Source organism: Lepidochelys kempii, chromosome 5, assembly GCF_965140265.1.
Source record: "Lepidochelys kempii isolate rLepKem1 chromosome 5, rLepKem1.hap2, whole genome shotgun sequence".
Lineage (NCBI taxonomy): Eukaryota > Metazoa > Chordata > Testudines > Cheloniidae > Lepidochelys > Lepidochelys kempii.
The window spans coordinates 99,638,821-99,666,403 of record NC_133260.1 but is presented as its reverse complement, the minus strand read 5'-3'; the positions used below and the strand labels follow the sequence as shown (position 1 = coordinate 99,666,403).

The window sequence follows — 27,583 nt, the reverse complement described above, 5'->3', positions numbered from 1 at the left end:
GTATGGCAGGCCATGAATGCTCACGAAATTGGTGTTGGGGTGCAGGAGGTGGTGAGGGGTTTGGAGTGTAGGAGGGTGCTCTAGGCTGGGACTGCAGGGTTCAGAGGGGGCTCTGGCCTGGGGCAGGGAATTTGGGCATGGTGGGGAAGTGAGGGCTCCTGCTGTGGGTGCAGGCTCTGTGATGGGGCTGGGGATGAGGACTTTGGGGTGCAGGAGGGTGCTCTGGGCTGGGACTGAGGGGTTCGGAGGGCGGGAGAAGGATCAGGGCAGGGGCACAGAGGGCTGGGGCCCAGGAGGAGGTCAGGGGTTCAGGCTCTGGCTTCCCCTTCTTACCTCAAGCAGATCCTGGAAGCAGCAGCATGTCTTGCCTCCAGCTCTGTGTGCTACCCCCTCCACTGGCACTGCCCCTGAAGCTCCCATTGGCCACAGTTCCTGGCCAATGGGAGCTGCGGGGGTGGCACTTGGGGCAGGGGCAGAATGCAGAGCCCCCTGGCTGCCCCTATAGGGGCAGCCAGTATGTCCCTGTAGGAGGTATGTCCCTGTAGGACAGTATGTATGCTGTATGTCCCTGTAGGAGCCAGAGAGGGACATACTGCTGCTTCCAGGAATTGCGTGGAGCTGCGGTATGAGCCTGTGGAGCGGTCCCCGACCCCGCTGCCCAGTGGGAGCTCAAGGGCCGGATTAAATTTGCTGGCAGGACGGATGTGGCCCGTGGACTGTAGTTTGCCCACCCCTGATATAGAATGAACCAAACCAAACCAAAAATCACCTTTCAGAAGTGACGCGGATTCTTTCATCATTGGAAGAATTAAATCTATCATCCTTTTCTCTAAAATATTCTTCTATGCACTGCTCCTCAAAGTCATGCACTTTTTTTAGTTCGTCTTCGGTTATGAACAGTTCTGTGGGAATTACAGGAGGAATGTGACACTGACAAAGCAGAAATTTATAAGAAACAAAATCCTGATTTTTATTATTGTAGACCGTTGGCGAAACTTTCAAAAGCAGTCTCCAAGGCTGTATCTACATCATACACTTGTATGAGAATCAGCAACTGAATTAGCGCACCAGCCATCAATCAGGCAGATAAATATTGTGCACACAAAACTATTGCTGTAAATTTTAGCAGTTGGATGAATATCACTTTGAAAATGTAGTCCTGTCTTTTTACAAAATCATTATTAGGGTTTAATGAACTAGTTAAAACAAAGAAATAAGGCCTGGACCTTAGCCAAATTTGAACCATTTTTTACTTGGGAAAAGTTTGGGTAAGTTCTCCTATTTCTAATATCTCCCAAACAAAGATCCTTAATTGTACTTAAATTCTTAGCATCTCTTCTGGGCCAGGTGCTGTTTTCAAAACTTTCAGGTCTCAGGGTTCCCTGTTGTCAAGTGGAGGGAAGAAGGGCATGTTTGTATATCGAGCAGTGGTAAGGGAGAGGGGAAAATTTAATACATTCTGCTGGCTTTCTCTAAGGGTGGGAGATGCACTGATAAAATTAAATAATTAATTTGTTAGTATTTGTGTGCATATGTAGTCGTTTCTCACTGAAAAGGTTATTGTAGAGCTGAATTCAGTTTACATGCCCTCCAAACTATAAGGACCACCAAATGAATTTGAAAGTCACGCTTTTTATCTACAGGTGTAAGCTGGTTGAACCTTACTTAGTCCATAGTCTCTCTCATCTTGGTCACTTTCATGTTTCCGCCATCTGCAGCAGAGGTGTTGGAAAATCATAGTCATGTGGCTGAAAACAATCAGAGGTGGTGGCAGGACTGGCCTTTCATGAAATGTCATGATTAATTGATACCTCTGAAATTTCCACACTTGGTTGGATATAGATTTGACTTCAAAAAATGTGTTGCTAAAAGAAGAGAGAGAGGGGAAAAAAGGACAATAAAGTGAGATTGAAACCATCTTTGGGTATTCCCCCACATGATAATACAGTACCTAGTTAGACAGATTTCACATAGTGTCAAAGCCCATCATAAAAAACAGAACAAGATTCACTGTTTTCACCTCAAGAAAGCATGACTGTACCAGCAGTTTCAAAGATATGCTGGTTATGAATGACAGAATATTAATACTTCACAGTTGGGCTCATGTAGTTAGGCTCATGAGGTGAGTAAGTGTTATTATCCACATTTTATGTATGGGTAAAATGAGGCAATGAAGGATTAAGTGAACATGTGCCATAGTTGAGATTAGAATGCAGAAATTCCTTGCTCTCTGTCCCAGTGGATCTCTGTAGGTTGGATACCACAAATTCTAAAGAACTATACAGCCACCACATACCCTGGGGACAGGGCTGGACCTACACCAAATGGCGCCCAAGGTGAGGAGTGTCTTTTGTAACTCCATTTGTTACACTTTTGAATATCTTATTTTTATTGCATTTGTAACCCATTTCATGATTTTGATGCATGATTTGCATGCATGATTTATCCCTGTCATATAAGAGGATAAATTTGCATGCTAGGATCTATAAATCTGTATTTTATTTCATGTCATCTATAAACCAATTAAAAAAATTCATTTCCTCTAAGCTTGTAGAAACTTTTTAATTTTAAGAATAACTGAAATGTACTAACATCAACACATGAAACATTTTACTTCAAACATTCTATTTTCTCTTTTGTCGCTAACAACAAAAACAGCCCCCCCCCCCAAGCCCAACACCCCAAGGCAGTCACCTGCCCCTAAATCCGGCCTTGCCTGGAGACAATCTACTCTGTCACTCCCACCTATAATAAAGCTCCCCTGAAACGGATTCCAAACCCCAGTTTACAGTACAGCAGTCTGCAAAGGCTGCCATGCTGGCCAAATCATCACTGTGACCCAAGGACCTCTGGATGGAGTACAGGGATCCCATGGGTTCATCAAAAGCATGTCATATAAGGCCTGGATCACACTGGTCAGCATAACCATTGCAAAATGTATGTATGGATGTTGTATAAGGAGTTGTGTGTATATACTTAAAATTATGTTCTTAAGGTCTGTGATTAAGGACTGGTCACCAGAAAGGTGATAAGCAGGTTTTCTTTCAGGTGGTAGTGAGTGCCTCACAACCTAGGGGGCCCCAGGGAAACGTCACAATCATAACTCCCTGAATCCACATGTATCAGTGTTCCACTCACTTAAAAACAGCAATGAGGAGGTTCACCAGAAGAATATTTGCAACCAAGAGGTAGCATGCCATGATGGCAGGAACGATCCATGCTCCTGTCTTGCAGGGGGGCAGCTGGATTATTTTGCCATCCTCTCTGGTTTCATTTTGGCCGCAGGGAGCTGGGAAGAAACAGTATAAACAAACGAATGAGAACGAAACCTAATTTTCAGCACTCCCTACAAAAGCATTTAAATATTTATGAAGAAGGTTTTTTCCCCCCAAAAAATCTTCCAAAGCACAGTGGGATGATGCTTCCCCAAGAGGTTTGATTATATACTTGCCTCATGCTGTGATCCAACACCTGTCAAATTCACTACAGATTATACAAGCTACTGCTCTTGATATTGAATGCTCTTCTGTTAGCAGCATCAAGATTTTCCCTGAGAAATTTCAGGAAGTCTATGTGGTTTGAGTGATTTTAGTTGCAGCTGCCTGTCCCTCATTGACCTTTCAAACTGCTTCTGAAATAGTGCTATGTACTGGTGGTAATTAGAGGTTTGCATGTGAACTGACTCAAATGCTTATTCCTACGAGCTAACATATATTTTTTATTTGGAATAAATAATTAGGGTTTTGCTAATTGATAGAAGGGACTGCAAATCAATACCACAAAGTAATATATGAAATTATTTGGCCATTGCTATACACAAGAATCTAAGAACCACCATGGTAGTGTTTGTAATGACCCTCTGCTATAAAGGACTTTTGACTGCCTGCCTAGAATAATGCATGAAACAATCAAGTATTTATTGTACCAGGTATAGGAACATGGAGGCAGTGGAGCTGCCCCCAATTTATTTTCTGAATGATTTAGATTCAAATACACTCTGTACTAGTTTTTTGGAAGTAGGGGGAGGAGGGATAAAATATTACTTTTTAAGTTCTCTGATAATGTTTTGGTCAGACTCCCATTTATAAATGTGAGTTCAGTTCATAACTCCGGTTGGCATTTTGGTCTCAAGCGATCTATGTACTCTTTCTAACCCATTGCAGCACCCTGACTTATTCAGATCAGCTTTTAATGATGACAGTGTCCCAAAATAAGTGTCTAACATATGATAGCAGCCACATTATTTTGATCCATTTAATACTGTAGTATTTGGTAAGGGTGCAGTTTGAAGATCAGCAGCAAGAGAAATGAAGTGCTGAGTAGCCTTTTGTGAAGATCAGGTTCCTTATTTTCATGACATGCCGGCTGTCTACCTACCAAGGTTGGCTTTGGCAGCCAGGTTTTTAAAGGTGCCTTAGCTGTCAGGGAAAAGGCATGTAATGTCAGAGCTCTTTCTTTGTTTTTGGTTCCTTGAGCAACTTAAAGTGGTGAGCCTTGTAACACGTGGTGGTTCCTGTTGCCTGACCCGTTTCATGCTGGCATGTAACTTTCCTATACCTTAAGATTCATCCTGAGTAAGCATCTTTTTGGGTTCTTCAAGGAAACCACTGAAGAAGTGACTTACATATACCCCTTCAAAGATACAATGGACATTATCGATAGCCTTCCATCATTCCCTCCATTAAGGTGGGATTTTTCAAAATCCCACCTCCCCAGAAGCAAACAGGATGTTAGGAATCATTAAAAAAAAGAGAGAGAATAAGACAGAGAATATCGTATTGCCCTTATATAAATCCATGGTATGCCCACATCTTGAATACTGCATACATATGTGGTCCCTTCATCTCAAAAAAGATATACTGGCATTAGAAAAGGGCAACTAAAATTATTAGGGGTTTGGAACGGGTCCCATATGAGGAGAGATTAAAGAGGCTAGGACTTTTCAGCTTGGAAAAGAGGAGACTAAGGGGGGATATGACAGAAGTATATAAAATCATGAGTGGTGTGGAGAAAGTGAATAAGGAAAAGTTTTTTACTTGTTCCCATAATATAAGAACTAGGGACCACCAAATGAAATTAATGGGTAGCAGGTTTAAAACAAATAAAAGGAAGTTCTTCACTCAGTGCACAGTCAACCTGTGGAACTCCTTGCCTGAGGAGGCTGTGAAGACTAAGACTATAACAGGGTTTAAAAGAGAACTGGATAAATTCATGGAGGTTAAGTCCATTAACGGCTATTAGCTGGGATGGGTAAGGAATGGTGTCCCCAGCCTGTTTGTCAGAGGGTGGAGATGGATGGCAGGAGAGAGATCACTTGATCATTACCTGTTAGGTTCACTCCCTCTGGGGCACCTGGCATTGGTCACTGTCGGTAGACAGGATACTGGGCTGGATGGACCTTTGGTCTGACCCAGTGTGGCCGTTCTTATGTTCTTAAAAGTACTCAGCATTGGCCTAACATTGCTCCTAGTGAAGTCAATGGAGTTTTAGCACTGACTTCAGTGGGAGCAGAGTTAGGCAAACATTGAGTGCTTCTGAAAATCCCCCCCTAAATCAACAAATCTGTGACATACAAATCTAGTTTGATTTCTTTTCAAAATGTTTACTCTGGGCCTGACCCAAAGCCCACTGGAGTCAATTGTGGATGATATTGGGGTGTTAGTCATGTGTATCAAGTAGCACTGAGGCATTGTTTTTTTGGGGCAGTATGTGAAGATTTTATACTATTAAATCTGTACTTGATGCAGTTGTATGGGAAAGGTCAATGTTTGACGTACTATCCCAGGGCAAAATATACAACCACCACCCACAGAAAAGGCATTACATTGCCAGAACAAGCAATACCTCATACACCAATAACACCCTTCTGTAAAGGCTGTGCTGTGCTTGGGGGCATGTGCATATGCTAATAATCATTATTAGTCTTCCCCCCCATAGAGAGGGGAAAAAACCTCTCTCTCTGGGATGAATTCAAAGAGAATAATTCTTCAAACAACATGCTAGTTACAGATCTTTTCAATTAGCTGCTTATTGAATGTTTCCTTTAGCTTGTCAAACTGTAGTTTCATGTAGGCATCAAGGGCTCTGCCTTGAGACTTGTGGAGGATTTTCTGTGAAGTGCTGATTGATCTCAGCCTCCATTCAACAGCGGTTGAGGGCACTCAGCACTTATCAGGATCAGGAAATAAACAAAGTGCTTTTAAAATTCTGTTGGGCGAGGCCATGAATTGATTTATGTGCATGCATTGATTTCAAGCTACGATAGTCCGGCAGGATACAAAGCCTAATTCATAACTTGGCCCTATAAAGACTCCAGATCAGTAACAAAATAAACACCTATAATCAGTTGCTATAGCACATGAAGGATGCTGAGGAACAGCTGCGCAGGAAGAATAATCTTGCTCTATCACACTGACAGAAATGTCTCAAAAGCGTATTTTGTACCATACATCAGGGAAATCGAAAGCTTAGCCCAAACTCTGGCTAAATTTATCCTGTTTTTCTAATTACAAAAAAAAAAAAAAAAAAAAATCCAGCTTTAATTATCTGAACAAAGAGGATTTCTCCAGCCTCCTTTAATATAGACTGCCTCTCTGAGGATTTAGAATGCCATTAATACAGCCCTGTCAGTTTATGCCGTAGAGTATGATGGACTATTAGACTTAGTATGACAACAGCTCTCCAACCCCTTTCATGCCACAGGAATTACATACACATGGGTGTTTGGTTTTCCCCGTACAGGTTTCCAAAGGCTTCGTGCCTATGCCTGTTGTGTTGGAGTCAGCTGCCTTTACGTGACAACTCAATATTAATTTTGTGTGGCACTCCATGGGCAGCTAACCTGCTATAATCAACCATACCTCTCAACCTTCAGATCTGCCTGAAACAATTAAATTGTGTGACGAATGACCCAAATATGGAACACCTGTGTTTTGTTGCACATCACACCAGTACTGACTGTTTACGATGGTTTAAACTATACAATAGGATTATTTTCGTTTCTTTTTAAACAAATGGATTAAAATGGATTTTATTTAGTAGAATTTCTGTTTTTCTTGTTTGCTTCCTATATACAACCATAAGAACCATGCAGATCACCAGCGTAGCCCTCTACCACTTGAACAAGATGCGTCACCGTCCATGTGGGCCAGCTTTGGGGGCAAAGTGACACACAACTATTTGCAAGTCAACAGTAGGATGGTGGGGAATCAGAATTAATTGATTCTGTTCTTGCCCCTGGGAGAGAAGCATGGTTTAGTGGTTGAAGATAGGTTAGCCAAGTACATAGATTTGGTATGTTCATTCTGAAAGGCAACACAGCTTAGCCTTGGGTCGATTGTCGTATATACCTGAGTTTTATTCCTAGTTCTACTGGGTGTGATCTTGTCCAAATCTCAGTTAACTTATTCGTGAGATGGGGAGAATAATACTTGTCTCCCTCTAGGTAGGCTAAGGGAGAGATCTGAGGACATGCTCAATAATAATGGCTATGAAGTGCATAGCAATATGAACAGCAGGCAGTGCAAGAGGTAACCTTAGAACTCATGGTCTCCTAGCTCCCAGTCCAGGGCAGCCTCCCCTAAGCCAAAGGTCATTTTTCCTGTCTCTGATGTATGGACCATCACCTGCTTTGGTGTTGCTATGGAAGAGGGTGTTTCGCTTGAAATGCACCACAAAATCTGCGCTCCTTGAGAAGTCTGTGATCATATACTTACAAATAGCAAGCAAAACACCCTGTGCTTCAATCTGAAATGTCCAATCTATGTGACACAGGTGTCTACAGCAATACAATGAGATGTGCAGGTCCAGTGTGAGCATATGCTACAGAAACACACCCTAGGGATAGTGAGAAGCATCGAGGCACAGGTGGAATGATTCCAGTACCACAGAAGTCTCTCATGCTGTGAAACACAGTAATCTGTGACTAGGTGCGCTACACTGCATGACTGTGTTTAAAAGAGATTATATTAAAATAAAATTAACACAATTAGCATTCTCTTTAGAGAATAAATATACATGCTCATACGGGCATAAGAAAACATCAAAGTTCTATTCAGCCATTTAAAAATAGAGTTTGATAAATGCATTTATGTTGTATAATTTAAGGCAGAATTAGATCATGACGACAAACATTTTCAAAACAGAGTTGCAATGTTTGTTTAAGATTGTGTGCTTATGTTTGTGCATGCTATGGCCCTGATTCAGCATAGTACTTAAGCATGTTAAGTGTTTTGCTGATTCAAGGCCTTTTACTACAACTGCATGTGTATACTAGGTGACTGCACATACACATGACTAGTTAGATACCTAAGTACAAATTAAATGAAGATAAAATCATAGCTCTGAGATCTATGCTCAATGTCCTAACATTTTGGCTCTTCAGGGCCCAGCTCTAATTTCAGTTACACATGTGCAACTTCACTAAATTTTAGGACACTGGATCCTGACATCAGTAGAAACAGTTATTTTTTGCATCCTTTGTTTCTTCTTTCATAATCCCCTCCTATGCTTATTTTCCCTTTCCATGTTCACTTTTGCAGCTTCCTGTACAAGCCTTTCCTCTTAGCTCCCCAGCCCTTCCTCTTTCCTGGCCAGCTCATCACATGAGAGCAAACAGCTGTAACCCACATCTCTGAGTGTTTCAGGCCTAAAGCATCTGCAGAATTTAGGCCTAGGGCTATGTTTACTCCAAGGTCCATTTCTCTAATATAATTACACCAGACATGACATGGGCATTACTAATTTTTAATGTGCATTCGGCTGAGGGCTTGTGAAGGGACAGTTGCAAATCTCCTCCCCCATCTGCCATCCCAAAAGAGAGAGGGAAGGGTACTACTTAGTAGCAACAACAATTTCTGTATAAAAGCTTTTCTTTTAAAAATGGATAAAGTCTCTACAATTCAAGGTATGTTAGAAAGATCTTCTTAATGGGCACCTATAGTCATGTTTCTCAAGATGAAGACAAAAATATGAATATTAAGTAATGAATAATATTTTTTGTGAATCTCCAGAAATCTGAAATGTACTTATATCCTCATCCTTATGAATAACTAGGTGCTTTTCCCATCTTAATAATACTTCAAATTCCACAGAGCTTTCCATCAAGGATCTTCAAGCACTTTATAACCATTAATTAATTAATTAATTAAACACTAAACAACTTTGTCAGCTAGGTATTTATTATCCTCATTCACCAAATGGAGAAACTGAAGCATAGAGAGGATAAGGCTGCACAGTGATTCAGAGGCAGAGAAAGCACTAAAATCTGTGAGTCCTGATTATCACATCTTTGCTTTAGTCACTAGGGAAAAAAACCTGTCAGGGAACTGCAACAATACCTCATTATTTTAAATGATTGTTTTAGCATTAATAGATAGTATTGTTCTGATACAGAATCATAGAAATGTAGGGCTGGAAGGGACATTGTCCAGCACCCTGAGATATGGCAGGACCAAGTAAACCATGTTCTTGTATTTTACTTTTTGTCCTGGGTTGTGCTAAAACATTTCCTCCAAATATCTGTTGTGCCTTGCAATGTTGGTGCTCTAGTCACATTTTATACGAAAAGTCTATTTATTCTACACTTGCTCCCTCTTATTCTAGTTCCTTCCTTCTCCATATATTAAAAACAATAAACATATTTGCAACAAGAGAAGCAAAAACCCCACAGAAGGGTACATAGGCCTTGTAGGAATATCACTCAGTAGGTCTGTCTAGCATATTAACAAAATCTGTCAGTGATGCAGAGTTAATGTACAGTATAGTCACAGAAGAGCAAAGGTGCATTTCATTCCATCTTGTACAAAATTGCTGTTAGTTCTAATTCTGGAATAAGGGTGATGGCCCCGTATGAGAAAGTTCCATAGAAATGTACGAAGGCTGAAACTTAAAAGGTTCTACAGAAATATAATAAGGCTCAATGCAAATAATTATAAAAATCTACAGGCCTTGAATTCTCATTCATATTGGGCACCTTTATTCTGCTCTGGCAGTGTTAAATGGCTTTCAAGTGGATGTAGATGCAATTTTTACTCACTTTAAGGCCCCGCTTGGCAACCAGAATGGTGTAAAGTGTCAGTGTGAACTGGGTCCATAGAATTTAACAGAAAAATATACCCTTTCTATAATTTGTTTTAACCATCCTATAGAATTCTATATTCTTCTAGTCATCTTGCTCCCATAAGAACAATAGTGTAGCAGCTGACATTCCTGAACAGTGAGAATGCCTTTCCCCAATTAGACTAAGTCCTTGCTCACACTCTCTTCCCACCTTGTTGCCATAGCCGTGGCAGACCACCATCCAATACCAATGCCCAATACCAGACTTCCTTTAACCCCTGGTTGGGAATTTGAGCTCAGAATTCTCCCTCTCCACTAGAGAATTCTATATAAAGGATATAATTTTTTGTTACATTCTCTAAGGTGATTCAAAAACCTGTAAAGACTTGTTAGGTATGACTCTCCTCGTGCATATACTGACCATACACTGAAGTAACCCCACTCTAATTACTGGCATTACTCAAGTGTTAATGAGAGGAGAATCAGGTTCCATCACTGTCTATTACAATTCTATGGGATTTTTCCATAAGGGGATGTAGGGAGCAGAAAGAATCCAGATTGATTTTTAGTTCTCAGCTTGCTTTTGAAATGCTGTCAGTTGGAAAGAAAATCTTGTTTTGATCTATACACTAAGCAAATTTTACATAGAAGACAATGAGCCAACATACAGGGGTTGCCATTAACAAGTCAATATCTGTCAACAGCAATCACAGTGATTCCATATTCTAAGTCCAGGAAGAATGTTGTGTTGGATTTTAATGGTGACTGCTGTCCATCAAGATGTCATTTTACAGTTACTATCTGACCACATATAAGAGTACCTACCAAACTCACCCTTTCCTCTTTATAGAACAGGCACACTATAGACAACAGCATCACAAGCTTTCCTTTGATGTTGTCTCTACACCCCCCCCCCCACTTGTTTTTTTTCTGGAGGGATGGGCTCTAGGGGTGAGAAGACTATTCATTCTTTGTGGCAATTCAGTCTGTGGGTTCTCTGCTCAGATTTCCAATAAGGGTACCAATTAGTGCAAATTGCCGTGGTAGATTTTATGATGAGGACACTTGAAATGCACTGAAATGCACTGACTAATCAGCAGTTGATTGGGAGTCACTATCAATCAATGCCAGTCTGAGCTGGATTAGAAATGGCAACCTAAAAGTGAAATTCTATTACCAATTCCCTGTCTCATCCAGCCTGTCCTTCTGCAATAAACAAGATTGTGTCTATCTGAGAGAAACTGCTTTTTAGTTTCAATTTTAGCTTATCTTTTTATTTAACTTGTTTTAAAATTTGAATATGTTTTAAATATAATCTTAGAAGTTTTGCTCTATTTCTTTTCCTTTATGATTAGGGCCCTACCAAATTCACGGCCATGAAAAATGCGTCACGGACCATGAAATCCGGTCTTTTATGTGCTTTTACCCTAGATTATACAGATTTCATGGGGGAGACCAGAGTTTCTCAGACTGGGGCTCCTGACCCAAAAGGAAGTTGCGGGAGGGGTCACAAGGCTATTGTTGGGGGTGGGGGGGTCGCAGTTTTGCCACCCTTACTGCTACACTGCCTTCAGAACTGGGTAGCTGGAGAGCAGCAGCTATTGGGCCGGCACCCAGCTCAGAAGGTGGTGCCCTGCCAGCAGCAGCGCAGAAATAAGGGTAGCAGTACCATACCAGGCCACCCTTACTTCTCTGCTGCTGCTGGCGGTGGCTCTGCCTTCAAAGCTGGGCTCCCGGCCACCAGCTGCTGCTCTCTAGCTGCTCAGCTCTGAAGGCAGTGCCGCCGCCAGCAGCAGCAGAGAAGTAAGGGTAGCAGCACCGCCACGCCCCTTACAATAATGTTGCAACCCCACCCCCTAACTTCTTTTTGGGTCAGGACCCTACCATTACAACACCATGAAATTTCAGATTTAAATAGCGGAAATTATGAAATTTATGATTTAAAAACTTCTATGACCATGAAATTGACCAAAATGGACTGTAAATTTAGTAGGGCCCCTATTTATGATTGATTGCTAGCCAATAATCTATATGAGTGTAGTATTTATATACTGCATATGTAATAGCGATTACCACTGGGTTATATATTAACTCCCAGAAGTGAGGATATAACTGTCCCCACTTTTGAGTAGCTAGTGAGATTCAGTGTCCACAGTGCATTGTTGAGCATCTATAAACATTTCAACTCAGAGAATTTTTTTTCACATGAAATGAATGCAGGCATTTATTGATATATATATAAACACATACAGTCCATGCAGTAAATTGGAAAAATATGACTACTTAGTGTTTTAAGTGTGTAGTATTTTGAGATAAAATTAAAAATAAGAGATCTACTGGATGGACAGGCTGCCAGTTGATGAGGTGGATCTGGCCAGCCTTACAACATGCTTCACAAATCCACAGAAAGAGATAAAAGAAAATTTTTTTTTTAGAGTAACATACACTTTTTGTACATTTCTCAAATAGACACGAGTAATCTTGAGAATGCAGCTCCATTGTGTAACATGTCAGAGATCAGCACTCTGGCAGAATCTGGAATTCATGGCCAAAATACAAATATTAAAAAAATATAAAAATAATCTGAGCAAGCCTTTCAATGTAATATGAAGAGGAAAGTAAAACCACAGGTTGTGAAATCTGATTACATTTTAGAGGTGGCACAACAGCTTTTAGGACAAGCTTCGAATCACATTTGAGAAAGTACAGTCACTCTAAATAGAATACAGTGGCTGATTTAGCTTAGAACAGTGTGGAGAATATATAGCAGTAAATTTCCAAACAGTGAAAAAAGAACAGTATAAAAAAAAAACACCACAATTGTGTGTCAGTTAATCAGTGCATTCTTCACTCTATTCCATGTATATATTTTGTGATGTACTGAAAAACACTGAAAGAGTGTGGCAGACTCTAATACCCTGCACAGTCTCAGTCTCTCTCTCAGAGAAAGAAGTAGGGGCTGCTCTTAGAGTTTCTAAGAAGGACCTCATCTGTCAAAACCCCTAATTTCCTCAGCAGAGGGACAAAACAACTCCTTTTATACCTGGTTGGAATTAAGATAATGCACCTGCCTTCATGACTCAGTAATTACCCTGCACTTTTATGCAAGGTTTAAGCACTGGACATCAGGATGATTCATTAGATTAGCCCTGGATCCCTATGCAAGGACAAAGAGTCTGCCAGCCTGTTACAGATACCCAACAGCCATACTCCACTCATGTTAAAATAATCTCTCTCCGATTGCAGGTTCTAAACTACAATCAGCACTTCATTAAAAAAAATCCTTTTATCCAGCCAGATTGCCGCACTTGTTGCACTATTCTAGTTTCTTAGTACAACATCAATAAATGGCCACTTGTAGTGGGACAGATAGAATTCCATTTGTAAAGGTGAGCCACAGTTTAAAAGGGATAATATCAGCCCCCAATTATTATACAGTTGGAACTAAAATGGATTTCTGGAGGAAAAAAAAGATGGAACCAAGTGGAAAGGTAAATACAGGGAGAAATTCTCTGGGTTTCAGGCTATTTATTTGCTTGAATGCCATGTTGCCTTTGAGAACATAATGGAGGGGTAGTCATAAAAGGAGACTATTTACATTTGGCATAGAGTTCCATGGACATGATGGAGAAGGAATGTAAATAGGGCTCTCTGAGTCATCTTTCATGGAGCACACAGTCTACATCTAAAGGGCATTAAAGGGGATGAATGGTGATGCAGATATGTTTATTATTTCCGGATCTAAACAATCTAGGGAAAGTCAAAACACCATTGTAAATTCTTCAATGTTGAATGAGCACAAGATATATCATGGAAGCACACTCCTTCCTTAAGGCTGTACCTAGTATTTAAATTGATATATTTATATAGATTCAATAGGCTCTCTCTACTATTAGTAGACATACTGTATTAATTTGTAAGTGCTTCCAAGACCTATGCACATTTAAGCAGAAAAGAAGGGGTTGAGCGTCTCTAGCATGTCAGTGTTTGTTAAAAAGATGGTTCTTAGCTTTTTCCATTCCTCACACTGCATCATTTCACATGATCACTTATCTCCTTTGCCATACTAAGCCTGGTGGCACCAGGAGGTTTAATTTAAATAGAAAACTGGCATTTTCCAGATTGCCAGCCAAAAAAATCCTTAGGAGAAAGTATCAGAAATGGTGGCTTCCATTCTATTTGCACTGAACTGAGAACATACTCACCTCTCAATAAATAAAATTTTAGTAATATATCCACCATCCACAAATGGTCACATCACATGATTTAACGTAAGGGTGATAGCGGTGAACAGGTCCCATTGAAAGCAAAACTCAATGGATCAAATCCTCAGCTAGTGTAAGTCAGTGTAACTCCATTCAGTTCAGTACAGCTATGCTGACTTTTACCAGCTGAAGAGCTCTCTCAGTATTTTCAGACTGGATTCTCAATACCAAGTTGAGCAAAACTGGTGCATTCATTCCAAAATCAAACCAATGGATGGAAAAGGAGTGGAGTGCTGTGACCTACATATACCAATGAACTCTTCATGGATACCTAGATTTTCTTCACCCCAACACCCTTAAGCATTTAAAAAGAATCAATCACTTATAAAAGTTGTGTGTGTGTGTGTGTATATATATATATATATATATATATATATATAAATAAAAGATAAAATTTAGCAGTACAGAAATTGGTACCCCAAAATTGGTATTAGCAGCTACTAGTAATAGCTTGTCTGTGAATATCTTCTTCAATGAACGAGTCCCCTGTCTCAAGCCATTTATTGAGAACATACAAATGATCTTGTAAGACATCATCTGATCAAAACTGGATACCTGACTTTGGAGTATGAGAATCATAAACACGCTTACGGTCTATCTGGTCTGCAAACACTTCCCCATAGATCATCCAATAGGGCATGTAAAAAATGTTCTTTGCCAGCTTCCATGAAGGCTCTTCATTGGGGAAAAGAATTGCCTGCCTTGCAACGCCAAAGCTCATCAGAACCACCAACATTATGATGACAAAATACATCATGTCTATCATCTAAAGGGCGCAGGAGGAAGAAACAGAGATAAAGGAAACAAATTAGAGAAAATTATTTGGGTATTATGTTTCAACCTTGATATATGAAAAAACTGTAAAGTTTAAGGATGCAATTTTGCACATATGGGCTGGAGTTTTCAAAGGTGGTGAGTGGGGACGTTGCGTGCTTGGTTTGGCCGAGTTCATTTTCAGTGGGATTTTCAAAGCTTGTTATGAGTGTGTTTGCAGGTTTGAAATTACAAGCTACTGTCTGGCTACATGGGCTGCCTGCAACTACTACAAGTTCACTGATGTCTGCTCAGCCCAGTTTGGGCCACACTTGCAAGATGAAGCACCACTCTTATGCTACAGGTGGCATCTACAAAAACGAGGGGCAGCCATGGGCACAGTCATCTATTTAGCTAGCAGCAGGCATTGTCCCAGGGGAAAGGAAGTGAGGCTGCAGCTACCGTAAGGATTCAACCTCTCTTGGTCACACAGGAGTAGTGAGCGGCAGAACAGCTCATTATTGCAACATAATGGACAGGCACAGTGGTGACCAATGAGATAGGAAGTCTGTGACACTGGAAGGACTAGAGCAGCATGTTTGGAGGTGACCAGCCGAGGTCAGAGGACTCAGGGGAGGGTGAATTTTCAAAAGATAACAGGCAAATATCCTAGGGGGCTCAGCCCTATACATCTCCCCTCTGCAGTGTCTCATTAGCATACGCAAATCGCTCAATACTACATGATTATAATATCTGTGCATTCAGGGAAATGCTTAGGAAAAAGGGATATCCTCAGTGCCCCAAAACCCACACATCAGGCCCAGGAGATACTGGATAGGATCTTAGGCATGAGGTTGGGGACAGATGTTGCACTAGCAGTAGGGATGAGAACCCCAAGAAAGGATATTAAAGGAAGAGTAACCCTTGCGAATGCCTAGACTAAGGTGTTATGTAAACTGAAAAAATAAATAAATATAATAAATTAACTAACAACATATTGTGGTATGAAAAATACGGGGAAACTGCTGCAGAGAGAAAACACATGGAGACCAAGCTGGAGCATGCCATCCCTTGTCCCCTCCAACTCAAGCACTGATTTCAGGCAGATGTACCAAAATGTCAGGGAAGTAACCAAATAACGTTGACAATTATCTTTGATGTTACCATAAGAGAACCTTTTAACCTTCTGATATATTGTTTACCAGCAATCATGATGTTTGGGGCTCTTGTTGCTAGAAATAAGAGTTCAATTGTTTTTGTCTCATCCACAAGCAAGATGATATCTCATCTGTAGGCTCAGCCCTCTCAATCTGCGTGATCTAAAACTCAAAGAAGTTGATAGGAGTCTTTCTTTTACTGGGGATTGGATTAGGGTGTGTTTGCCTGATGTGCCAAATTACAATTGCTAGTTTAACTTGATTGTTCACTCATAGTAACGGTTTAATTGTCTAGCTGAAAAAGCTTAGTTAGCTGACAAAACGTGAATTGTTCCTGTATCAATATATTTATTTAATAGATTTATAAATATATAAAAGTTTAGCCCCACAGCAATTTCTAACTTGCTGAAAAATGAAATACAGTTTGGATGTTAGTGTGTGTATGGAAAAGTGTCTGATACACTTCTTAATCTCGTGACACCATGTTAGAGACATTTCATCCTACCTGCAAATGAAAAGTACATAATTATATCATAATATAAAAATCAAAGAGCTAGATTTTAATGTGCACATTCAGTCACTGAAATAAGAAGGTAATGGCAAATCCAGACATTTCAAAGGCACCATCCTCTTTGTTTTAATACCTCTAGTGCCCCCTTCCATTCCTGATTTAATTTCAGCATGCACAGATTTATGCACTGTTTTTAATGAATCTAGTGGCAACACATCACCATTTATCCTATGGCAGCACCTAAAGGCCCCAGTGGCGATCGGTGCCTTACTCTGATGCATTGAAATTAATGAAATACTTGAGGGAGTAAGGTCAAAGACTTGCCCCTTGTCTGAAGAGTCTAAAACCTTGCTTATGATTTAAAATTCCACATAAATATTAATAGGATGATGGTACAGCTTATACGACGTATAGGCCTTTTGGAAAATACAGTAGCTGTGATTAGGCTTGCTTGGTAGAGACATGTTTAATCATGTAGATCCTTCACATGCTTTGCTGTACTTCCCAAGCACATGAAATGAAAGAGGAGATTAGATAGAACCTAGAGAACGAAAATGAAATGTGATTTAAATAAAAATGTAGTCAGTGAACCAAATACAGCCTGGAGCAAGCAACTGCACGTAAGTATATGCGTGATATAAATGGGGCTGTCAGTTACACACTGGGTATAAGGTGGCCAGAAAATGGGTGAGAGTGGCAAATTTGTGCAACTCACACCAATTGGGCGTTCATTGTATGGGCAAAATGGTCAAAAATGCTGAGTGCATGGAAACAGGGATAAAGTATAAAAATCAAATAGCAGAAGGGCATAAGATAAACCAGTCCCCCGACTTTAACTTAATGCCTTCCCCAGTGCTCCAAGGGCTAAGTGGGCACAACTCCCAATGCCTGCAATGGGTGTCGAATCCATTTATGGCAGGGATGAATTTGGCCTCACAGAATACCAAAGCAGTGGGAGGTTACACTCCTTGTGCACATGCAGGGATATCACAGAGGTGCAAATTACATTATTTTGCTACATACACCCATTTGCAGGCCCTGCTACCCCCAAGGTGCAACATACGTCACCATTCATGTCACTGCTGAATTGGACTCAGTGACCTTAATGTCAATTCATCATAATGCTGACTGCCACTGCCTCAGCTAGTAGGGGTCTGGCAATTTGTCCAGTAGCAAATTGGTCTCCAAGCTGCCTTTGCTCAGCAGATGGGTAAAAAAATGTGGCTGTGTATGGTACCAGTGACAACCAGAGGAATACATGGCTGTTTTGACATTCTTTTGTAGTTTCATATGAGACAGGCAGTTTGAGCTGCAATGCCAGTATAGATCATCACAAGGAGGGATTACAGTCTGGGACAAACTAGACTGAGGTGGGCAGGAGCTATTGCAATGGTTTCTGTCTGATCTTTTCCTCTCTCCTCTCTGTCTGGAAGCCTGTTTTCTCCTTTCAGTAATCTGCAGCAGCAGTTGCTGATATCTTGAGCGTTTTCTATTTCGACTTTGCAGTTCTGGGAGGTCTCTCCATTCACTGTCCTGTAATCACGGTTCCCTTGGCTCCCTTGAAGGATTCCATAGACTCGCTAAGGCCTTTCTGCAGGAAAAACTACTTTTCAACAGTTTCTGTTATGGTCTCTCTTTTTTCCTTAAAATGGGCCTTTCCCTTTGATTCTTTGCTATCAGTTCAGACCCTAACAAGCTAACACACTAACGAGAGGGTGAATTGGTTATTTTGGTGACTCTGGGAGGAAGAGCGCCAGTATTTTGCACTGGTGTATCCTAAGTCTAGGGGTCTCTGGCACTCATTGCCTTGAAGTACAGGGTTCTACGTGCTTCCCCTAATCTAAGGCCCAGGAGTGAGTCTCACTCTTAGCTGCACAGAGGAGAGGGCAGGTATTGTCCCCGTCGGTACAAGGAGAGATGGACGTTATACTGTAGTTTACAGACGGGGTCTGCTGCTGAAAGTATAAAGTGTTCTCCATGGCAGATTCAATAGGCAAAAGACTACTTCTGAACCATAATGTGGATGTTATTAGGGTTACTGAGTATTGCCCTCATATTAATCAGGCAATATTAATATTTGTGTTATTTGGTAAATTTAATATTCAATTGACCCATCTCTGCTATGTGTAAGTGATATTTTAATATTGATTTTTAAACATATAGTCTAAACATTTGAAACACATAATGGGGCCTAATTTTGAAAAATGGAAACCAGAGGTCTACACAAAACATGAGCATGTAAATCAGATATATGTGCACTTAAGAGGCTAGTTAGTCACATACATACTCATACAGTACGAATGGGCATTTACGTGCAGTTATTTTACTTGGACACCTACTGAAGGTGCCTTTTAGTATGTGGACTTGACCTTCTTCTATCTTTTGAGAATCTGGCTTTAGATGCAAAAAATCCAACATTAATGCAATGTTACAGCTGAAACTTTAAACCAAGAAAAAGGAGGAAATTCAAAGCTGTGGATCTCACAGCATTTCTAACTCAGTACACTTGACTATGTGTTGTATTAGATATAACTTGTTAACATTAATATGTACATGCAATGTGACTGCATTACAGATGCTCGGGTTGCCAGGTGTCCAGTTTTCAACCAAACACCTGGTCAAAAAGGGACCCTCCCCAGCCCGGTGAAAATGAGCGAGTGAGTGAGGGTGGGAGTGAGCGAGTGATGGAGGGAGGGAGTGGGGTCGGGCCTTGCAGAAGGGGCAGGGCAAGGGTGTTCGGTTTTGTTCGGTCAGAAAGTTGGCAACCCTACTCCTGTGGTCACATGAATGGATTTTCAGCTCTCACAGAGAGGGTTCCTTTTGGTGCTTCCCCAGAGATAAAACGTGACATGACCCTGACAAAGCTCTTCAGCAGCAACTGGGGACATCTCTCGGAAGGAACAGAAGAAAATCAAGGCAACACAAATGTGAGGCCTAAGATGGGGAAGATAGGAAGTGATCCTAGTAGAAGAAAGTGAGAGGTAGTATGGCAGAGGTGCAGTTGGGCAAGAACTAAGGAGGCCTTTAGTCAGCAGGATGCCCATGGGATGGGAGACAAAAGGAAATGAAGCTATGGGGCAGCAAGCTATAGCAAGACCACTATTATAATAAATATTAACAATATATGAACACACCACCCTTATTATAGCATCCTTCTTGTAAGGATCTGAAAGCATTTCCAAAAAATATTAGTTAATTAAATAGACCTCAAAGCATGTCTTCAAGGTAGGTGAGAATTATTATCCCTCACTTTATACATGGGTAAACTGAGGCACAGAAACTAGTGAGAGAACTTTGCTGTTGAAAAGGTGTTTCTGAGGTTGCCAAGCAAAATATAAGACTCCCATATAAAAATCTGTAGAAGCCTGGAGAAGAGCTTGATGCTCATCTCTTATATAGGAGGCCAATCTGGAGGATGTGGGTTTGCCATGATGCTGACATTAGATAAAGGCACTGATTGCTAGGATTACAGGAAAATACTAGTGATTTGTAGTGATTTAATTCTGCCAACCCAAACAAATAAAATCAAGCAAATGCTAAGAAAGTATGGAAAGAATGAGGAAACTTCTCTTACCATTTTCCCAATCATCATAACATATGGTCCCAAATACTTGTTCACGCCGAAGATGTCTAACAAACGTATATACCAGTAAATTATGTTAACACAGTATATGACTCGCCCATCACTCCTGAATGGCTGATCCTGCAGACGAAGTATCATTCCGACAGAGAACAGGAGAATGGCTATGAGGTCTGTAACATTCCAGTACTCTTGGAGCCACACTTTTACCTTCTGTAACAGCTTCCCAGGCTCTGACATCAATATCTGAAGGGCATGAAAGAGGGATAGAAGGGGATCTATGTTATCTTTACTTTAGGCCCTACAGAAAACACATGGCAAACATTCATATTTTATAAAGACCAAAAGCAAATCTGATGAAGTCCCTGCTACGACATCCTTCATGAATACCGCACATGCTTCTGACCCATCTTTAGATACCCTGTGGTCTAGCCAATCAAACTCCATCTGAGATATATTCACAATGTGCTATTTTAAAAAAAAATAATCAAGAGTTATTCATTTGTAAAACAAAATCAAACACATCTTTCTAAAATCCCCTATAAGTGTCAAAAAAAAAATTCACTGTTCACTTTCTATTTCCCAAACTGAATGATCCAATTTTGAACTAAAGGGCAAAGGAAGAGAGGTAGAAAGGTGTTTAATAACAAAATTCTCATTTAAAGAAACTACAGAAAAGTGTTCCCAAACTACACATAAAAGAGCCAGGGGTCTTTAATGACCATAAGGGCTGTGGTTGTATATTTCATCCAAAACACTGATGTTACTACTTGAACATAGCTTTGGGAGACTGAGTTCCACAGTTGGGAAAATAATGCCTAAAAATAACTTATTCTGTGAATTTAGCTTCTTTTCTGTTTGCAAAATCATCTGTGAGGAGTTTACAATTTCTCTGAATTTGTTTGTCATTTGAAACTATTCAACAAACAATTTCCATTAATAATTACTTGCCTTTAGCTTGTTTGCAAGTAGTTTGTTTTGAGTATTCTACATTTGGAATTTGAGTATGTTTGAGCACAGTCATATGGTCTGTTTTTGTTCCCTGACCTGGTGAACACAATTCTTAGACAAATTGTAGTCTAGTTTTCTGTGAATAATCTCCAACCTCCACTTAGAACTCTTTTTCCATAAACATTCTAAAATGTTTGTGGAAAGTACACACACAGTTGAAGTGAATGATTATAAAAATGGAACAAATATTCACAGAAAATATTTAACAGCATTTGTTTTCATCCACTGAATTCTCTGCAACTTTTTATCTGTGCTGCAGAGCCCCCTTGTGGTTGATTGATGGGGTGCATGCCCACAAAATCACTGTCCTATTCCACCATGTTGTAACTCTATTCATTTGATTTAAAACTAAAGCCCAAATTTTTGGAACCTGCATTGTGCTTTTAAGTAACTGTTTTAGGATGAATTTTTCACTAGTCCTCAAAGGCACTTAAATAGGTTTGTTGGTAGAAAATGCAAACATGGATGGCAGAATCTGAGGACAAGATCAAATTCAGCCCGGGGGCACAAATGCAGTCAATGGGAGATATACCTGCTCCCATCAGGGCTGAATTTGGCCTGTGCTCTCACTGCAGAAATAAACCCTTATTCGGCCACGTGAAAAGGGCACAGCTGTAGCTGCAGGGGGACAGGGGACAGAAGAGGAAAAAACAATTCTGCTTCTCATATAACTATAGAATTTTGAATGCACTCATGAATGATGTTCATCTTTTTTCTCTAAGTGCTTTCAAATCTTTTGGGAGACGCCTGTCATCAGTTAATGTAATTAGTGAACAAACATTTACATAAAGAAGGAGAACCCTCCCCCCTCACCCCCCCGAAATGGGTCACAGTGTTTGGTTATGAGTCTGAATGGTCCCAGAGCTCAGGACGTTTGGATCCAGAGTCTTGGTTCAGCACATTATGGAGACATAGGACAGTTGCAAATATTGAATGCAGAGCCAAGGTTTCGGACAGTTTGGGGGTATTTAGATGTGGGGCTCTGGTTGGAATCCTCTCTCTAACCCCCTCCACACACACACCTAAAAGTAAACAAGCCCCACAATTATACTTCAGTGGCCATGCCTATGAGGAACATTGTGAAGAGCCCTAAGAAATCCCATGGAAAGTGGGACTATGTTTGAAGAAAACTCAGCCTCTGACAATTTCATTAGACTTTGTGTAGAAATCTGAACTTGGAAGTTCCAAGGGGTTGTACGAGTGTGTTGCTTTTAAAAGCAGTAAAATGGATAAATGTAGCAATAGAACTTTCAACATCCCTTCTGCTTTCCTGGAAAAAAAGAAACTTTGTGGTAAGTCTACCTAACAAAATACTCAGAGAAAAATAATTAAAACAAAAAAAATGTGAAAAGTATTTGTGTTTCTTTTCTGTTTCTGGCTCTTCCAGGATAGTGTTACCTCTCTCATCTTCTCTATTCCCAATGTGAAAATATAGGAGATAACTATCCATTCCTGTGTAGAAGGCCAACGATCCATCTTCACTAGCACAATGTAGTTGAACAGCATCAGGTACCCGATGTATGCCAACTGTAAGGAAACAAAGAATTTCTCGACATCAGTAACCATTAACTAATGTTTGTACAGCATAGTCAGATCCTCTGAAGTGGCTTTAGAACCCTAATTTCAGTTTGCAAAGATCTTCTATCTGTAAACAGAGAGGAGAACAGCAGCAGCAACTATGCAAATTGAATCTGCATACCAAGTGGAAGCTCTAAAATAAATGCTTGGGGGTCTCCTCTCCCTTGCTACTGCTGCTTCAGAAGTATAATCACTCCCATCATTGTTAACACAACCCACTTGGATCTTCACTATGCCAGATGGGATCAGTCATGGTTCTATATCCTCCATGAGGCCACTATCAAACCTAGACTTCCTAAATCACCTAGTATGGGCTGGAGTTGTATGCAACCTCTTTAGGGGAAAGATGTAACGTGAAGTGTTGAGTTTAAAGGAATATAATGAAATTGTGCCAGACAAGAATGGACTTTTTGGGGCAATAAATGTGAAGTAGATTTCCTGGAAAATGCCTAGGGAGAGGCTAATGCAAATTCCTCACCTCCAGTTATGCAAAAACCCAGCCTTTTGAAGCTACATTCTCCAGGAGAGGGTGACTGTCTGCTGGTTACCTGTTTCCAGGATTTAGAGATCAAAGACTTGAACTGTTTAAAGAAACAGGCTGATCTATCCAGCTGGTGTTCTGGTTCTGAATCCGAGACAGTTAAGTGCTTATAATCAAAGGGAAAACCCAGTTGTGTGTTTTGGAGGAGTGACACCTATCGGAGACTAAGATTGGAGTTGGTGCAACCTCTAGTAAGCTTTTTTAGCATGTGCATAGGTTATTTTAATTTTTTAATGTCTTCTCTGTAGTGCTTTCACCTTAGGAATAAATGTGCTTGCTTATAAAGAGCTGTGTGGTAACTTATAACTGTGGGCAATACACTGAGCATAGCCTCTGGGGAGAAAGGAAAGCACAAACACTGGTTTCTTAGGTAGTCCGGGGATATCATAGTATAGGCAAGGAACTGTGCAACCTGGAAAAATCCTTGAGGAGGGGGAAGAGATGTGCATCTGTGCCCAAAAGAGGTGACAGCTGAGGAGTCGGAAGCCTAGAGTGGGTGCTCTTGGTGGACCACAATGGGGAATACAGGTGAAGTTACCCTGAACTGTGACCACTACTACCTGCCCTGACTCAGAGTAATACTCCATCTAGCCTGGTCATGATGCATACTATTTCTACCACCTTGACCATCTATCTCCTTACTTCTCTGGCCCCACTGCTGCTGTTGCTCACCCACCTCCCCTCACTTCCTTCCAAGCTTCACAGCACAACTGCTCTGGTCCTCTCCCTTCATATTCCTGCCATCTGCCCTAACACCTGTAGGGGTTGAAAAAGATGGTGGGTTTTCTTTTAGTACTTTGGGACATAGGCCGTTTATAAAAAACAAAGAAATAAAATAAATGAAGCACTTCTGATCAGCCAATTAGGAGAAGCCATGAACATAAGAATGGCTCTACTGCGTTAAGCCAATAGTCCATCTAACCCAGTATCCTGTCTTCCAACAGTGGCTGGTGCCAGATGCTTCAGAAGGAATGAACAGAACAGGGCAATTATCGACTGATCGATCCCTGTAGATCAGTCCCAGCTTCTGGCAGCCAGAGGATTAAGGACATCCAGAGCATGGGGTTGCGCCCCTGACCATCATGGCTAACAGCCATTAGTGGACCTATCCTCCATGAACGTATCCAATTATTTTTTGAACCCAGTTATACTTTTGGCCTTCCCAACACCCCATGGCAACACTTTCCACAAGTTGACTATGTATTGTGGGAAGAAGTACTTCCCTATGTTATTTTTAAACCTGCTGCCTATTAATTTCATTGGGTGACCCCTGGTTCTTGCATTATGTGAAGGGGGTAAAGAACACTTCCCTATTCCCTTTCTCCACACCAGTCATGATTTTATAGACCTCTATCTTATATCACCCCTTCAGCATCTCTTTTCTAAATTGACCAGTCCCAGTCTTTTTAGTCTTTTCTCATGGAGGCTGCTCCATACACCTATTCATTTTTGTTGCCCTTCTCTGTACTTTTTCTATTTCTCATATGTCTTTTAGAGATGGGACAACCAGAACTACATGAAGTATTCAAGGTGTGGGCATATCATGGATTTATATAGTTTAATTATGATATTTTTCTGTCTTATTATCTATCCCTTTCCTAATGGTTCCTAACATTGTTAGCTTTTTTGGCTGCTGTTGCACATTGAACAGATGTTTTCAGAGAACTATCCACAATGACTCCACAATCTCTTTCTAGAATGGTAATAGCTAATTTAGATGCTATCATTTTGTGTGTATCATTGGGATTAGGTTTTCCAATGTCAGTCATTTTGCATTTATCAACTTTGAATTTCATCTCCAATTTGTTGCCCAGCTGCCAAGTTTTGTAACTCTTCAGTCTGCTTTGGACTTAACCTTCTTGAATAATTTTGTATCATCTGCAAGCCTTGTCACCTCACTGTTTACTGCTTTTTCCTGACCATTTATGAATATGTTGAATAGCACTGGTCCCAGTAGAGACTCTTGGGGGACCTGCTATATACTGCTCTTCAATGTGAAAACTGAACATTTATTCCTACCCTTTGTTTCCTGTCTTTGAACAATTATGATCCATGAGAAGACCTTCCCTCTTATCCCATGAATGCTTGCTTTGCTTAAGAGCCTTTGGTGAGGGAACTTTGGCGAGTGACATGGAGTCACTGTGGAATAATTCTGTGGCAGGGATATTTGACTCTGGTCAGACTTTGGAGTGCTCAGTTCCCTTCTCTTTTTCCTGTGAGTACCTCACTTTTCAAGCAACAGCTCTATGATATAGAATATTTTAAGTCAAACTCTTCAGAGAAAATCTTCAGTGCCAGGCGTAGAGATTTAGGCATGTGTTCTGTTAACGCTGACATTTTATTACAAGTGTTTGTACTTTAAGAAGTAGGTTTCTTTTTCTTGTGTATTACTCTAGGTCTATTGCCTATGCTGTAACAAGGTCAAAAGGAAGCAACGTAGTGGGGCTATGGATTTTGGACAGGGTGACTTCAGTGGTGGTAGCCAGTGATAAGCACCTCAGAGAATTGAGTCCATAGTTCTGCTCGGTTCAATTAGTTCACACAAACAATTTGTTGAAGTGTGTGAAAGCATAAAGCTTGCAGCACTTAGTGCTGGCTTTATTTTCAGTTACTGGCTTGGAAACCACCTAGATAAATTCTTTAAATTGACCAGAATTATGACTACAGTTAAGATCTACCCCTTCTACTTAAAACAGGAGGAGGAAATGGACTCATCCCTTCTTTCAGATCTGTATTTGGTGATTGGATTGTTTCTCGAGAGTTAACCTGATCTTCTCAGCATGTTTGAAGGAAAGGGAGAGCCAGGTTGACTTATTCTGGGGTCTAGTCCTTTTGAGTCAACAGAAGACTAAGATGAGTGGGACTGGCTGGACTGAAAATGTTGCTACCTAATTGAAAGAACAGCTCCAAAATAGGATGGGCCTATTCTCCACGCAAAATAACATAGGGACAGTACCTTTGAAATCCTCTTGATGTCCTTTTTCAGTTAAAATGTACCAATTAGATAGATTTTTGCCTGTTCTTGGCAACTAATCCCACCAATCCAAGTTGAATTGGGACCCTTTACTGAATGAGTGGACATTAGTGTTGTAAAAATACAAGATCCATTTCAATAGTAACAATCACAACATGCTGAATTTAGCCCACTCCAATATACATTAAGAATGACGGTATTAGAGGAGGGCACAGAATAATGGAATAGTTTTATATGCCATTCATATTGACAATTGTAGTTTACATGGACACTTTCCTCGCCTGTTGAACCTTGGATACAAAGATTTTGGGGATTTCTTTTGAATAGTTTTTAGGCTATACTTTTTTAAAAAATGAGCCAGACTAATTTCAGAGTGAGTCTAACCCTCACTTTTTCATTTTGAAGCATTTCTCATTCAAGTCCAATCAGCCAGGCCTCACAGCCTTACTTTGCTCTGGAAGATGAATCTAGCCAAGACCCATTAATAAGTGACCCTGACCTCCCTCAGGACTTAAAATAGTAGAAACAGGTCTAAATGAAAATGCAGTATTGATCTCCCTCTTCCATTTCAGGATTGAAACAGTAGTGCAAGCCAGGACACTCATTTTGCTTGCAGTGGAAAGAATTTTCTTGGTAGGCATAATGCACATTGATACTCATAATGATACTGGACTGCTGATGAGCAGTTTTTAGATTCATCAGCTTGATTAACATCTATTAGCTACGGTTCGGTAGTATCTTGTTCGGATGACACTTGCCAGGTTGGAGTAAGTTACTAGCATATGCTACCCACCATGGCTTGATCTCTGTTGACAGGGAGCTGTTTGTGTTGCTTATATATGTATCATTAAGGTCTCAGCAGGAAAGCATGATTTTTTTTTAAAGTCATCTCCAGAAACAGGGAGTTCTTTTTTGTGATTTGCTGAAATTGGGGTTGGGTTCAGCAGAAGGTAGATCATGAAAATTAGCCGAACAAAACAAAAATGAGCTAAGAAAGTACATTGCTGTAGTAGGTGATACCTACTTTAATTAATTGTGAGCCAGTTATGGAGTCCTTACTCAGGCAAAGCTCCCACTGAGTCCAACAACAAATTCAATAGGAGTACCGCCTGATGGTGGATTTCAGAATTTGGCTCTATTATTGTAGTACTCAG

The 27,583-nt window shown here is 40.5% G+C and overlaps 1 protein-coding gene across 5 annotated transcripts in view; it reads right to left on the bottom strand.

Annotated features, from left to right (window-relative positions):
• The window catches only part of TRPM3 (transient receptor potential cation channel subfamily M member 3), a 636,037-nt gene that overhangs the window by 14,528 nt on the left and 593,926 nt on the right, over positions 1 to 27,583 (bottom strand). For 4 of the 5 annotated variants that reach the window (XM_073345156.1, XM_073345157.1, XM_073345158.1 and 1 more), the window contains 6 exons: positions 22,735 to 22,863; positions 20,320 to 20,571; positions 14,916 to 15,090; positions 3,139 to 3,289; positions 1,666 to 1,865; positions 770 to 902 (listed from right to left, as the gene is read on the bottom strand). In XM_073345156.1, the coding sequence (XP_073201257.1) occupies positions 770 to 902; positions 1,666 to 1,865; positions 3,139 to 3,289; positions 14,916 to 15,090; positions 20,320 to 20,571; positions 22,735 to 22,863 (1,040 nt within the window). The remainder of the gene's footprint in view (positions 1 to 769; positions 903 to 1,665; positions 1,866 to 3,138; positions 3,290 to 14,915; positions 15,091 to 20,319; positions 20,572 to 22,734; positions 22,864 to 27,583) is intronic. The other variant, XM_073345160.1, reaches the window with a different exon arrangement.